General features: G+C 38.1%; 3 protein-coding genes across 4 annotated transcripts; 2 read left to right on the forward strand and 1 right to left on the reverse strand.

The window, feature by feature from the left end:
* Positions 1-672: 672 nt before the first annotated feature.
* On the forward strand, positions 673-4,726 carry LOC111805431 (uncharacterized). The gene is made up of 8 exons (XM_023690532.2): positions 673-994; positions 1,833-1,917; positions 1,998-2,066; positions 2,352-2,464; positions 2,636-2,747; positions 2,826-2,969; positions 4,121-4,295; positions 4,404-4,726. The coding sequence occupies exons 1-8, from the start codon at positions 943-945 to the stop codon at positions 4,527-4,529; spliced, it is 876 nt and encodes a 291-aa protein (XP_023546300.2). The 5' UTR covers positions 673-942; the 3' UTR covers positions 4,530-4,726.
* Positions 4,401-10,450, reverse strand: LOC111805430 (hydroxyproline O-galactosyltransferase HPGT3). 2 transcript variants are annotated; one of them, XM_023690530.2, is made up of 12 exons: positions 10,147-10,450; positions 9,654-9,717; positions 9,361-9,410; positions 8,943-9,139; positions 7,804-7,864; positions 7,574-7,646; positions 7,143-7,266; positions 6,967-7,054; positions 6,672-6,722; positions 6,492-6,563; positions 6,017-6,129; positions 4,401-5,383 (listed from the first exon to the last, which is right to left on the reverse strand). In XM_023690530.2, exons 1-12 carry the CDS (start codon positions 10,269-10,271, stop codon positions 5,361-5,363), a joined length of 1,041 nt encoding a protein of 346 aa, XP_023546298.2. In that variant the 5' UTR covers positions 10,272-10,450; the 3' UTR covers positions 4,401-5,360. The 2 variants fall into 2 exon arrangements, with proteins under 2 accessions (XP_023546298.2, XP_023546299.2); XM_023690531.2 differs by lacking the exon at positions 9,361-9,410 and having other exon boundaries at positions 10,147-10,356.
* A 1,232-nt stretch (positions 10,451-11,682) lies between these two features.
* Positions 11,683-14,978, forward strand: LOC111805637 (Exostosin family protein). Its single transcript, XM_023690782.2, has 4 exons — positions 11,683-11,921; positions 12,007-12,170; positions 13,368-13,719; positions 14,292-14,978. The coding sequence occupies exons 1-4, from the start codon at positions 11,691-11,693 to the stop codon at positions 14,949-14,951; spliced, it is 1,407 nt and encodes a 468-aa protein (XP_023546550.2). The 5' UTR covers positions 11,683-11,690; the 3' UTR covers positions 14,952-14,978.
* Positions 14,979-14,987: the final 9 nt, after the last annotated feature.

Genomic DNA, 14,987 nt, shown 5'->3' on the forward strand with positions numbered 1-14,987 from the left:
GCTTGATCAATAAATTTCGGCCCATGAAAGCCCAAATAGAAAATTTGACGTAAATAAAGAGATTTGGGGTGAAATGGGCCTTCCAACTTCGGCCCATGTAAGCCCAAAGAGGAGCAAGGAGCACAAAACTTGACGTAAATAAAGAGATTTGGGGGTGAAATGGGCCTCCGGACTTCGGCCCATGTAAGCCCAAAGAGGAGCAAGGAGCACAAAACTTGACGTAAATAAAGAGATTTGGGGGTGAAATGGGCCTCCGGACTTCGGCCCATGTAAGCCCAAAGAGGAGCAAGGAGCACAAAACTTGACGTAAATAAAGGGATTTGGGGGTGAAATGGGCCTCCGGACTTCGGCCCATGTAAGCCCAAAGAGGAGCAAGGAGCACAAAACTTGACGTAAATAAAGAGATTTGGGGGTGAAATGGGCCTCCGGACTTCGGCCCATGTAAGCCCAAAGAGGAGCAAGGAGCACAAAACTTGACGTAAATAAAGAGATTTGGGGGTGAAATGGGCCTCCCGACTTCGGCCCATGTAAGCCCAAAGAGGAGCAAGGAGCACAAAACTTGACGTAAATAAAGAGATTTGGGGGTGGAATGGGCCTCCGGACTTCGGCCCATGTAAGCCCAAATAGAAGCAAGGAGCAGAAAACTTGTCGTAATTATCGGTGCGGCGGAATCGGGAAATTAAAAAATGGGGAAGTTGCGTGAAAGCTCAGAAAGCAGAATACTTCATAACCAGTTCTTAGTTCTGCTCTGATCTTCCTTCTCCCACTCCATTTTTTTTTTCTTTTCATTATTCTATTTGATTCACTTTCGGATCTCTTCTTCCCGATTCTCAAGATAATCCAGTAGAAGAAGACCCAGGAATTACTTTCTCATCTCACTCTTGTTTCTGTTTCATTCTCTGACCCTTTTCGTTTTGATTCAATCCGATCTTAGTTGCTGTTATGGAGAAAATCAGAAGAGCGTCTCATGCCGGTTCTTGGTACACCGACAATTGTAAGTCGCCTTCGATTACTCTCTCCTCATATCCATGCACGTTTTGGTGGGGTTCTTTTCAATTATTCAATTTGCTTTCTCTGTAAATGTTTCGATTGATTTCATTTTGGCTTTGGAGAAAGTAGCTTGCGATTCTGTCTTCTCTCTCTGCTGATCATTCTAAAGTTTCTGGTTCTGGAAGATAGTGGAATTTTCGATTTTGGCCTTGTTTCTGAATGCAGAAGGGGGGGAATTGAAAGTGTTGAATTTTGATTCAATTCAAACGCTAGAGAGATTTTTGGGGTTTCCCAGCTGTGCAAGGCAGTTTGTAGAAGTTCATGGATTATGCGTACATCACACTGTGTTTATGCTATGTTTGAGAAGCCGAGTTTTATTGGTAATTGTAACAGCCCAAACCCACCCTAGCCGATATTGTCTCCTTTGGCCCGTTACGTATAGCCGTTAGTTCACAATTTTTTAAAACGCGTCTACACGCCTCTAGTAGGGAGTGATTTTCGCACATTTGTAAGAAATGTTTCATTTTCCTCTCCCGCGGATGTGGGTTGACATAATGTGTTGAGTCTAAACTTTTAGTCAACAAATGAGGGGATAAAGTCTTCTCCCATTTTGATCCAAAATATCCTCACATACTTCTTGTTATGATTTAGGGGTGAACATAGAAACAATATACAACGCTAAAAAATTGGAAGAATGTTTCATTGCTCATGCATGTGTGAGCTTCCAGGAGATAGGGAGGATGTTGGTGTTTGTTTTTGTTAAATTTTGTAGTTCATTGTGGAATTCAAATGGATAATAAATTCTGGTGTATTGGATTTTCTCTCTTTTTTTCTCCTTCTAGCTAAGAAACTTGCGGAGGAGCTTGATGGATGGTTGAGGGCATCGGGCCTGTCTAAATCCCCGGATGTACGTGGTGTAATTGCTCCGTAAGTTGCTTCAAGAAAATTTTTCTAAATGATTCAAAATAGAATAATTTTGATGCATTTGGTTTGATGTGGAACTGCAGGCATGCTGGTTATTCGTATTCAGGACGTGCTGCTGCATATGCGTTCGGTAACATCGATCCAACAAACATGTGGGTTAATCTCCCTTTCAATCGCTACTTGCCCGACAAAATTGTTTATACCACTTGGTGTTTAAGTTTTAGAGCTTGTATCTGAACTCTTTTAGACTAAAATTCAGTGAAAACATATCTAGAAAACATTTTTGAAAGCAAAAACAGTTCCTTTAGCAGAACTTAATTACTTCAAATTCCTCCTTAATCTTCTAAATCGTCTCCGAAAAAAACTGTTGAATTGTTCATTATATTAGCAAGCTACTACCAGCTTATTGTTAATATACTAGATGCTGTTGTTTGCAGTTCTAGGATCTTTCTTCTTGGTCCATCTCACCACTATTATACACCAAAATGTGCCCTTTCGACAGCCACTATTTACCAGACCCCCGTGGGCGACCTTCCCATTGATTTGGAAGGTATTCTGATTTCCATTTCTTTTTCTTTGAGAATTATTCATTTTTCCCAATTGTGGCTCGGTTTCTTGTATGTTTTCTTGTTAGCTTATTGTCCATGAACTTGCATCCATTGCCTGATTTATTCGTGAACGTTCTTTTAGTAATTTCTCTATGTATCGTTCACTCTGGCAGTTATCGAGGAGCTAAAAGCGACTGGAAAATTTGAATTGATGGATATGCGTGTTGATGAAGCTGAACATAGCATGGAAATGCACTTGCCATATCTTGCCAAAGTATTTGAGGGGTAATTTTCATTTGATTTAACGAGCATTATATTACATTCTGTCGACCTACTTTTGTAAGTATTGATGCAATCATGCAGGCATTCAGTGAAAGTTGTACCCATTTTGGTTGGTGCCGTCTCTGCCGAAACTGAAGCCATGTATGGACGCCTGCTTGCCAAATATGTGGATGATCCAAAAAATTTCTTCTCTGTATCCTCAGATTTTTGTCACTGGGGGTCTCGGTATGTTCCCGTCAATATCTTAATAATAGGATTGTCCATTTCGAGAACTATACAAAATGTCCTATAATTCATGTTTAGTGAGGTTTAACCATATTTTATTATGATAAAGTACTTTTCTTATTACTATAGAAAGACCTATGAGGTGCAAATTAGTTTCTTATGTTCTGCCTTGAATTGGGGGTGGATTGGGGGGTCCCACACTGGGCAATGTCCCACCGCTAGCAAATATTGTCCTCTTTGGGTTTTTCCTTCGGGCTTCCCCTCAAGGTTTTTAAAACGTGTCCTGCTAGGGAGAGGTTTCCACACCCTTCTAAAGAATGTTTCGTTCTCCTCCTCAACCAATGTGGGATCTCACAATTCGGGGCCAGCGTTGTCGTTGGCACTCGTTTCCTTCTCCAATCGATGTGGGACCTCCAATCCACCCCCCCTTCGGGGCCTAGCGTCCTTGCTGACACACCACCTCATGTCCACCCTTTTTAGGGCTCAGCCTCCTCGCTGGCACATTGCCCAGTGTAGGACCCCCCAATCCACCCCATTCAGGACCCGGTGTCCACCCCCTATAGGGCTCAGCCTCCTTATTGGCACATTGCCCGGTGTCTGACTCTAATGCCATTTGTAACGGCTCAAGCCTACTGCTAGTAGATATTGTCCAATTTGAGTCTCTTTCGCGCTCCCCCCCCCCCCCCCCCCCCCCGAGGTTTAGAAAACGCCTCTGCTAGGAGAGGTTTTCACACGTTTGTACAGAATGTTTCGTTCTCCTCCCCAACTAACGTGGGATCTCACAGTTCCCCCTCCTAGTTCTAATTGTTCAAGTGAATTTAAACAAGTGCATCTCTCAACTTATCTAGTGATGTGATGGTGGTGGTTCTTGATTGGATGCCTCTAAGATGGCTAGGTTTGAATGAGCCTCAAATGTAGCACATTTAAGTAAAATATAGTCGACATTTTATTAGACTCAATCCTCTAGCTTCATACTCTATTGCAAAAAAGGTGATTATTTTTCATTTCATCACTGCACTCGTTGCCATTATGTTGATGCTTCTTGGATGTGTATGAAATTTTTAATTCTGAAATCTCACATAAATGGTTTCTAAGTTATTTACCATCATTCTTGTTCCGAGTTTCATCTGACGTGTGCTCGTGCCTCTTAGGTTCAACTACATGCATTACGACAAGAAACATGGGGCGATATACAAATCTATCGAAGCTTTGGACCACATGGGCATGGATATAATAGAAACAGGAGATCCTGAAGCATTCAAGAAGTATCTGCAGGAGTATGACAATACCATTTGTGGTCGTCACCCTATTAGTGTATTTCTTCATGTAAGTTCCTGAAAACATTCCAAAACATATGCATATTACTTATGTTCCGACCTGAAAATGAGATTTTTGTTTTTGATAACTGATGATGGATTGCTTTTGTTCCACCAGATGTTGAAGCACAGCTCCACAAAAATAAAGATCAAATTCCTTCGATACGAACAATCCAGTCAGTGCAAAACGATGAGAGACAGCAGTGTGAGCTACGCGTCGGCTGCAGCGAAGGTGGATGCTTGAATTGAAGCTGTGTGAATTATGGCAATGAAGAAGATCCATTGATTTATAATCTTCTCCATTGGCTCTGCCTTAACCTCTAATATCATGCATTTTACTTGATCAACGCTTGTTCTTAAATTATATGGCAGTCTCCCCCTGTTACATATCAGTGATTCAGGAACCTGCATTGTTAATGTGTTATTCTAGTTTTTGTTTCATATTCATAAGATTTATTCTCGGTCGGACTCGGACTTGGGACTGACCTGACCGTTGGCTGGAACTGGAAGATGTCTCATGTGTGGCTTCCCAAATGAAGCCATGAAATAGACAAGATTGATGAAGGGTTTTCTGATGATTTTCTCAGTTTGTTAATGCAAGTGAAAGAAATATGGATGGTCGATGTTGGCTTTTACAATTTATTAATGCCAGTTTGGAAGGATTTTCTTACATATCCTCAAATGTTCTTGAACCTTTTCAAACCCAAAAAGACGAATAACACTCCCTAAGATTTCAATGAAGAACAACTCCAAGAGCTCCGGAAGCACATAAAAATCAGCTGCATTACGATTCTGTTCCAAGAGCTCGAATAAGGACTGTTATTTCGGCTTATTCATCACATGTATCAAACTAATTTTGGCTTTCTATTATCAACAAAAGGGCATTCAGTTCAGTCAATCAGTCACTATTAGCTCTACAAAAAAAAATGGCTGTGTATCTCAGCATCCAAAAAGAGGAATCAAGTGAACACGTCGAGATTCCCCGGCATCAGCTGGAGGGTGAACCCAGCTGAACTCAGGCACATGAACCCGTCGCAAAAGAATTGTCTAAGCTCCGCAAAATTTGCTGCATGTCCTAAACCATGGAACACACCTTGTCTGGAAAAAGAACATGTCCACAACTGGCATAAGTGTATATAACGACAAACCAAAAATTACCTTCTTACTATGATTTGAACAGTTGGTAATTTCACCTGGTGGAGTAAACTTCATAAACCAATAGTGCCTAAAGTCTATAACGTTTCATATGATTTTTGTCTCTATTCTTATGAACTTTTACTATCCTGTTAATGTATTTATTTACTCATTTAAACCCTTCACGTGACTCGTACTATTCATAATTTCACTAACTGCTACTTGAACCTAGAAATCTTAAGGATCAAATAAATAAAAGGTCAGAATCTTAAAAAAACCTATAAATATCAGAAACCAATTTGCAAATTGAGTTCAAAACTAAGTTATAAAAGTAAATGAATCATATATCTGTTTCTACGTGAGTTTTTGCTTTCCCATGTGCCTGTTGGGTAGTCATAAAAAATTACCGCAAACTGAGGGTGAAGATTAGGGGGTGGAGTTTGTATGATGAGGGGGAAAGATGCACCAGAGCACCTTTGATCCGCTCTCATCAGTTATCCAAATCAAACGTAGTATTTTAAAACAAAACTTCAGGAAAAGTTGTAGAAATACGAGAAAAGACCAACTACCACAGTAATGGAATGGAGTCATATTCACCTTGTCTAACGCTACCGCAGCACAGTCGATTATCATCTATATGAGTAGCCTGGAGACCAATCATCCATGACCCCATTGATACATCGTCATGTGCGTAAGTCTTCAAAGATGCACTGCAAATAACACAAACAATCATAATACATGACATAACCAAGAAATATTTTCTAGAAAATACATGACATGACATAATAAGGTTCTTTTATATTTATAAAGCAGAATACTACATTCAAATGGGAGTGAATTTGTCTTAAAGGAGTATAATTTTGCACATGATAGCTTATTTCCCGGTTAGGACAAGGAAAATCAGAACAAATATATGTTCTAACTTCAAATAGTTAAAAGAAAGGCTGCCAACTTTGCTGATGACAATTCTACAGGAAAAGGATAATTAAGAATGGAATCCTAAACTTCTGAGCATGAGATATATCTTTCATTTGAGTAAACCATTTTCTGGTATTTGAGTTATAGAGATTACCTGTTAATATAAATATACTGAGCCAAATTCTTGGAGAGGATAATTAGCGAACCAGACGCATGCTGGAAGTACCTAAAGCATAAAAAATTGATCACATTTTACATCCGCATTCCAGGAGGTATTCAATATATTTGAAGAAAATAACTACAATATTTCTTCAAGGAGGTAGAGATTACATACGATTTCTTATCTCCAAACTTCCACCATTCTGGCTCATACCAGTCCTTTCCCCTGAAAAAAAAGCATTTCAACAGATGAGAGCAGAGAACACTTGCTACATTATGTAAGCACCATCATAAACTTTAATTAACAAAAGCACGAGTGCCAAAAATCTTGACCATGCGAAAATAAATAATGAAGTGTCATATTTATGAAAACAAGATATTCTTTCAATCAATGTATAATCCAGAAGTTGCATTAGAATTCATACATCCGCATGCATTTTATAACAGAAATGGAATAATAGAGGTCATACTCTTCAGCAATCACATCTCCAGATTTCATGCATCCAATGTAAGTACCATCTTGTCCACGACGATGTTCAAGAAGCTCAATCAAACCCTCTACTTGGCCAAAAACAAGTTTCAATTAATCACCAACCCGTGATAAATGAATTTCTTAGAAATAGAGATTGTTGATTAGATGATCAACCAAGATCAAGGTCAATGTTGTCATCGACTTTCACGTAAAATTCTGCATCCCAATTTTGAACTGCTGTAATGAAAAAGAACTTGGCCTTTTTAGGCAACTCATCATCAGCTTCTTCATGACCTTCCTACAAAATAAGGGAACGCGTGTTGAGAATTGCCCAAGCGATCAGTGGCTCGAAGAATCACATCAAACACATGTATGAATTAACAATTCTATATTTTGCACAACATCAATACATTAATGAGACACTCCTTAACAAACCATCGACATGATATTGTCTAGATTTTAGTCCGCAATGTAAACAAGTGAACATGCAGGCGCAATAATAACTACCATGAGAACCATGAACAAAAAAGTCGAGTTGAAAGTCTTCGCTAATTCTAAGTGATTGAATAGGTGATATACGTAAGGCTAGAACTTTGATTACATACAAGTATCAAGAAGTCCTTAGTTGATTGGTTTTCCTTGTCAATGTTGCGGTCCAAGGTATCACCTCGATTTGCACTGCCAATGCCAAATCAATAAAGTTATGACAGGACATACACAGAAAATAGCTATGAAGTATACCAATAACGAGATAAAAAACACAATGCCAGCAAATAAAAAAAAGTGGCAGTGAAGAACATTGATATGAAAATAGAGTTGAAAGTGGAAGAAAAACCTCCGACCAATAACAAAGCGTATAACCACCCCTCTTTCCTCCAGCTTTTTCAATGCATCACCTATAAATGGCAAAAGAAATATGATCATACATCATCAATTACATGTTCAACCCACCCATTCCTGAAAATTAAACCAGTAAATATTTCTTGGAAAATTACAAATTTAGCCCATGAACTTAGAGGCGTGTCTATTTGGTCTCTCAACCTTCAAAAGTACAACTTTGGTCCTTGAGCTTTAAAATTTTTTAAAATCCACGGATCTAGACACAAAATTGAAAATTTAGAGTTCTATATTAGACATAAATTGTATTTCTAATAGACCAACTAATTTTTAAAACTTGTGAAATTTATGAAGACCTATTAAACACAAAATTGAAGGTTCATGGTTCTATTAGACATAAAATTGAAAGTTTAGGGGTATATTAGATACTTTTAAAAGCTCAGGAACCAAATAGACACAAACGTCGAAGTTCATATTTTAAAGCAATTTTATAAGATTCAAATATTCTAGCAGATAATACATTTCCCCATAAATACTTCATTATATCCTTAAAATAACACATTTCTGCATCACAAAGATGATAAAATTTTCGTGTTGAATCCAAGCATCACTCTCGCTCTAATCCACAAACTCAATTCAAATATTAAATTTCAAGATCTATTTATGTGAAGCGTGGCTTTTCCTCTCTTTTTTATCCCCTGCTCCTGTTTGATAAACCAGGTTGAATTTCGATGAGATCTATTATTACTGCCCACCTATTACAGGCCCCTACAGTAAGAGGAAGTCTTTCATTTACGAGGAAAAATGTTAAAATCAACAAAATCAGTTACAGACCACTGATCCCATGGCATGCTAGATCTCATATGATTGAAGTCTAATATATGGATCACTCCTAGAGACTATTAGAATCATAAATACTGTTTACTTGAACTAAATATTCCAATGGACCTTTGCTAGCTCAAAGGTAAAAAACCTAATAGGAAACTAATTTTGTGATACTCTATTGAACCTCGGTCATTATAAATTTGGGATCACTGGAAGAGTTAAGTGCCATAAGACAAAAAAACAGTTGTTTTAAATGAAGCTCAGCGAGTTGATTCACAGCCCCAATCAAATAATATCTAAAACTCGACTGACCTTTCGGCATCCAAGAACCTCTGAACGCATTGCGCCTCAGTTGACTTCCAAATCCAGTATGAACACCGATAACAGCAAGGAGCTTACGGCTAGGTTCAGAAGAAGATCCACTTTGTCGCAGTTGATTCTTCAGGTACCCTTGACTCTTTGCTAATGTTAAATCCATCTCCACTTCCACAATCCTCCTCTCCAAATCTCTTAATAAAATTATATAAAACTTTTAATTCAATAATATGTAAAACAATTTAGATTGGTATTTATTTTAGACGCTACGTAAGTAAACAAATTAAACATAGAAAGGGAAACAAAATGTCCAGCCCTCACAAGAAAGACACAGGAGATCATTCGTAAGAGGGAATGTTTCAAAACAAAGATTGGGTTTCACGTGAGAATCAAGAAAGGAAAATTAGGCATATACTTGCAACCCAGGACTTGCAGCTTATCTTCAACGCTCAAAATCAAGGGTCTCTGCATACAATAACATAATTTTAATGAATTAAGGGTACCACGCTAAACAATGAATGACAAAATCTCCAGATGCATGACGAATTAAGGGCTGGACGTGGAGGAAAACGATTACATGTAGAACTAGAAATGCTAGCAATTAGCTAATATGAGTACAGTACTCATTCAAATTTTCAATTCAATTAAAATGGCCACGAAAACTGGCAAGAATTCCAGTGTATTTCTCTCATAATTTAATTAATATACCTGGGACGCGTTCTTCTGTAAGAGACTAGCAAGTAATTTCCTATTTTCTGCATCCTGCCATAGCCTGAAGAAACCAGACCAAAAACAGGCGGTACAAATGAATTTATAAGCAAAAGTCAATTGAAAGAAATGCAATAAATCATCTCTCTCTCTCACTCTCTCCCTCTCTCTTTCCCCAGGGCGGAGGGATTGGGGAATGCATTTCCGGTTGATCAAATGATCATGCAAAAATTACAAGAGAAAAATCCAAAAATAAAAAAGGAAACAGCTAGTACGGCAACGAAGCCGGCAGCCAATGTGAAGATGAAATACATCGGCCTGATCGATAGCCAGGTCAACTTCGATTCAAGAGTGAAAACCAACCGCAAGATCCAATTCAAGTACTATGACTGTGTCTCAATGTTCCAGATTCAGATTCTACCGTTCAACATTATCAGGGGAGCGAAAAGAAATTGAAAAAAAAAAAAAAACCGAAAATGGAAGAAGCGCATACCTGCCAGCAACATAAAGCCAAGCAAGACAAGAGAAGAATGCCATAAATATAGAAGGTTTGGAGGTGTAGAGAGGCTTGGATCGAGCTCGCCTTTCGGGTTTGGCGGTGGTCGGCAAACTCTCCATCTCGTCAATCTTGTGGAGCAAGAACGAGAAGGAATCGGAGAGAGATTGGTTCAAACACAGAGATTGTTGGTGTTCATAATACACAGACGAATTGCCATAAAAGGGAAACAGAAACAAGGAAGGAAATCGGTAATGGAAACTAACTGCAAAACAAGGAAGGAAGAAGACGAGAGTTGAGATCGAATATTGTATTTTTCAAAATTAATATTTATAAAAAAAAAAATCACAAAATTAGCAAATTTATTTACTCTTTTCACTAATTTTAAATAAAAATTTATAATAAGATTAAAATTGAAAACTTATATCATGACCGATTATTTATCAATAAATTTAATATTTGTCTCTCCTATGTTTATCTTTCCACGTATGCAATGAATTGTCTTTGTCTTCACTTTCACTCAAAATAGTAAGTGATCTGGCTTTTCTTTTTTTCTTTTTTATTTATTTAATTATTAATAAAAGAATTCAAAATAACGCTCACAAGTCCCAATTCATTAATAACATACCTTAAAAAAAATCACCGTTAATAATTCAATAATATAATAATAGTATCATACCCTAAACGTTCAATTTAATTAAATTACACTTCAATATGGTAATTTTGACTATAAACTCCTAAAATTTTTATAATTTAATTTTCTAATAAATTTTCGTTCAAAATATCATTAAAAAAATATTTAATTCAACACTCTGGGAAATTGATAAAAAAAATTTTAAAAAATTACAATATATCAATCTTAATATAATTAAAATTTTATTTCCAAATATATAAGTTTCAACTTTAAATAAATAAATAAATAAATATATATATATATATATATATATATATATATATATATATATATATATATATATGGAAAAAAAATGAAATGGGAATATAATCTCCGTTTAATTTTAAATTTTAGTAATAGAGTGAAAATACTTTTTGATCCTTTTGCATTTACGGTATAAGTGAGGATTCATACCTCAATCGAGATAAGTTTCGATAAATAGACATTTTTAACCCTTACTATTTATCAAATAGTTTAATATAATTTATACTAAAATAATTTTTTTTAAGAAATATAATATATTCCAATAAAAATAAGGAAATAAATTAGATAATATATTGTCATTTTTTAAAACAAAGATATTTATTTATTCATTTAGAAAAAAAAAATGTCAAAATTGAAATCTCAATTAAAAAAAAGGAAAGCAATATTTCAAATATTTGATTTTGCCAAAAAAAAGAAACAGAATTGACAAAAATTTACCAAAATTAAAAAAGAAATAAGAGAAGGGTATTTTGGGGAATTACACTAGTGCCCATGCCATACGATCCGGAGTCGACTCAAGTCGTCCCGACTGGCTTCATATTAACTTCCACAAGCCTTACTGCGACATCTTCCTCAGCCAAAGAAGGAAAAAACAGAGACAACAATGGAGGTTTTTCACCTGCCGACTATATCACCACTCCTCACTTCGATCGCCGCCGCCTCGATTCTCCTCTTTCTTCTCGTCTCCGGCAATTACTCCGACCGATTCGCAACCAAATCTCCGCCTCCACTAAAATCCACGCACCTCCACCAATTTCCTCCGATTTCCGATCGATTCCGAGCCGTTCACTTGCCGGAAATCTCCGAGGAGTTTCTCGCTCATCGCCTTAATCTAGTAAGAAATCAAACACTGATTATCTTCATTGAATGAATGAATGAATCAATGAAAGCTATTAATCGATGCATCTATGCTTCTTCAGAGAAAAGCGACGAAAACGAGATTGACCAGAGACGAAAAGCTCGAACTAGGGCTCGCTCGGGCTAGGGCGGAAATTCGCCGAGCGGCGAAGGTCGCAAACTTATCGACCACCGTCGATTACGTTCCTTCTTTCGCAGTTTATCACAATCCCCGCGCTTTTTTTCAGTGAGTAAATCCGTTTTTAATCAATTTTCACTTTTTAAAAACCATAATAATAATTAACATTTTTTTTGCTATAATCATAAATTAGATGATGTTTAAATATAATATATTTTATTTCTTGACGAATTGTTAAGATTTTATTTATTTATTTATTTATTAGGAAAAGAAATTACGTGTCAATTTTTATGTTTACGTATTATTTTGTTTTTTTTTTTTATTCCCTTTGTTGGGTGTAAAAATGAGTGCCACGTGGGAATACTTATGGTCAAAGCGTCTGTGGGGGGTTTTATTTACGGACTTTAGGCGTGTTAAGTGCGCACACTCGATTGCACGTTACTCAACTTGCGACAGTGAAAGCCACAGCATTTCTACTCATCACTCTGTTCTTTTTCTCTATAATTATGAATTTAATTACCTTCGATCATTTTTTGTTTAGTCCACTCACCCAAATTATCGTGCAGCGGTCCAAGTCTTTCGCTAGCGGATATTGTTTTGGCCTTTTCGAAAGGTTTTTTAGGGAGAGGTTTATACGTGCTTATAAAAAAATGTTTCGTTCTCTTCTATAACTCATGTAGGATCTCACAATTCACCCCTCTCGAGGTCCAGTGTCCTTGCTAACACTCATTCCCTTCTCTAATTAATGTGGGACCTCCCAATCCATCCCCCTTCGAGCCCAACGTCCTTGCTGGCACACCCCCTCATGTCCACTTGGGCTCAGCTTACTCATTGACACATCACATTGTGACGGCCTGTTATACCATTTGTAACAGCCTAAGCCTACCGCTGGCAGATATTGTCCGCTTTGGCTCGTTACATATTATCATCATCCTCGTGGTTTTAAAACATGTCTGATAGGGAGAGGTTTCCACACCTTTGTGACAAAGAAATGCTTGATTACCCTTTGTGAGGCTAATATCCTCGCTGGCACACTCATTAGTGTCTGACTCCGATATCCTTTGTAATAACTTAAGCTCGCCACTAATAGATATTCTCTTTCCTAATGTTTTAAAATACTTCTACTAGTAAGAGGTTTTCACACAAGACTACGTGGAATCTGGTAGATTATCATTGGGTAATAATAATTATAATGAAGAATTTCCCTTGAAACTCACGGAACATTATACAACTAATACAAGCTTGACGCAGAAGCCGAAGCAGGTTAGCTTTTACAGAGCATAACTAATGATTATGGTTCAACAGGAGCTACGTGGAGATGGAGAGAAGATTGAAAGTGTACGTGTACCAGGAGGGGGATTTGCCGATAACCCACGACGGGCCGTGCAAGAACATATACACAGTGGAAGGGAGGTTCATACATGAGATGGAGCATGGGGCGAAAGGGTTCAGGACGGCGGATCCGAGTGGGGCTCATGTTTTTTTTATGCCGTTCAGCGTGGCTTGGATGGTTAAGTACTTGTATGAATCTGGAAGCTTTGATCAAACGCCGCTGCGGGTGTTTGTGAGTGATTACGTGCGGGTGGTGTCTGAAAAGTACCCATTTTGGAATAAAACAACTGGGGCTGACCACTTTATTGTTTCATGCCATGATTGGGTTTGTTTCTCTTTTCTTCCTTACAAAGTTACCTTACTTTTATGTTCTTTTTTTGTCGAGGATTGTTCCGAGAGTAGTCCCACATCTTAGATCTTAATTAAGAAGTTGATCATGAATTTATTAGTAAGAAATACACCTCTATTAGTATGAGACATTTTCAGAAACCAAAAGTATAAGCATAAGAGCATATGTTCAACTTAATCATGTCAATAGAATTCTAAAGGTTGAACAAAGGGTTTTTGTTCGAGAGCTCTAGAGAAAGAGTCAAACTTCGATTAAGAGGAGACTGTTTGAGGGCTCCATAGGCCTCAAGAAGGCTCTATGATTTACTTTGTTCGAGAGGAGGATTGTTGAGAGAGGAGTCCCACATCAACTAATTAAGGAGTTGATCATGAACAAACGGTGTACTTTGTTCAAGAGCTCTAGAGAAGGAGTCGAGTCTTGATTATTCATAGGCCTCAGGGGAGGCTCTATGATGTACTATGTTCGAGGGGAGGATTGTTGGGAGAGGAGTCCCACATCGGCTACTTAGTAGACCATTTTCATTATTTTTGTTTCCCATGAATGAACAGGGTCCAATTGCAACAGAAGGAAACCCCTTCCTCTACAACACATCCATCCGCGTCCTCTGTAACGCCAACTCCTCCGAAGGATTCAACCCACAAAAAGACGTCAGCTTACCGGAGATCCACCTCTACGACGGCGACATATCCCCAAAGCTACTGTCGCCGCCAGACACCCAACGTCCCCACCTAGCATTCTTCGCAGGCGGTAACCACGGTCCAATAAGACCCATAATCCTAAAGCACTGGAAAGACCGCGACAGCAACATCCGCGTGTACGAGTATCTCCCAAAGGGGCTGGACTATTACGAGCTAATGCTGAAGTCAAGATTTTGCCTGTGCCCAAGTGGGTACGAAGTGGCAAGTCCCAGAATCGTGGAGGCAATTTATGCTGAATGTGTGCCGGTGATTATTTCGGAGACGTACGTTTTGCCGTTCAGCGACGTGTTGAGATGGGAAGGGTTTTCAATTAAGGTGGGCGTGTCGGAGATTCCGAGGTTGAAGGAGATTTTGATGGGGGTGTCGGAGGCAGAGTACGAGAGGCTTAAGGAGGGCTTGAGGATTGTTCGAAAGCACTTTGTGTTGAACCATCCGGCTAAGAGGTTCGATGCTTTTCATATGATTTTGCATTCGATTTGGCTTAGGAGATTGAATGTAAGACTTGCGTAGCTATAAACTACACTTCATTGTACTTTAGGAGATTGG

Source organism: Cucurbita pepo, chromosome 11 (assembly GCF_057944985.1).
Source record: "Cucurbita pepo subsp. pepo isolate OVF chromosome 11, ASM5794498v1, whole genome shotgun sequence".
In the NCBI taxonomy this organism is placed as follows: domain Eukaryota; kingdom Viridiplantae; phylum Streptophyta; class Magnoliopsida; order Cucurbitales; family Cucurbitaceae; genus Cucurbita; species Cucurbita pepo.

Coding starts and splice junctions, on each gene's coding strand:
- LOC111805431 (XM_023690532.2), top strand. CDS start 943: ATGGAGAAAATCAGAAGAGCGTCTCATGCCGGTTCTTGGTACACCGAC. Junction 2,970..4,120: donor TTTTGTCACTGGGGGTCTCG/GTATGTTCCCGT, acceptor CGTGCCTCTTAG/GTTCAACTACATGCATTACG. Junction 4,296..4,403: donor CTATTAGTGTATTTCTTCAT/GTAAGTTCCTGA, acceptor TTGTTCCACCAG/ATGTTGAAGCACAGCTCCAC.
- LOC111805637 (XM_023690782.2), top strand. CDS start 11,691: ATGGAGGTTTTTCACCTGCCGACTATATCACCACTCCTCACTTCGATC. Junction 11,922..12,006: donor TCGCTCATCGCCTTAATCTA/GTAAGAAATCAA, acceptor ATGCTTCTTCAG/AGAAAAGCGACGAAAACGAG. Junction 12,171..13,367: donor AATCCCCGCGCTTTTTTTCA/GTGAGTAAATCC, acceptor ATGGTTCAACAG/GAGCTACGTGGAGATGGAGA.
- LOC111805430 (XM_023690530.2), bottom strand. CDS start 10,271: ATGGAGAGTTTGCCGACCACCGCCAAACCCGAAAGGCGAGCTCGATCC. Junction 9,140..9,360: donor CTGCAAGTCCTGGGTTGCAA/GTATATGCCTAA, acceptor AATTTTATTAAG/AGATTTGGAGAGGAGGATTG. Junction 6,564..6,671: donor AAGTTTGGAGATAAGAAATC/GTATGTAATCTC, acceptor TTTATGCTTTAG/GTACTTCCAGCATGCGTCTG.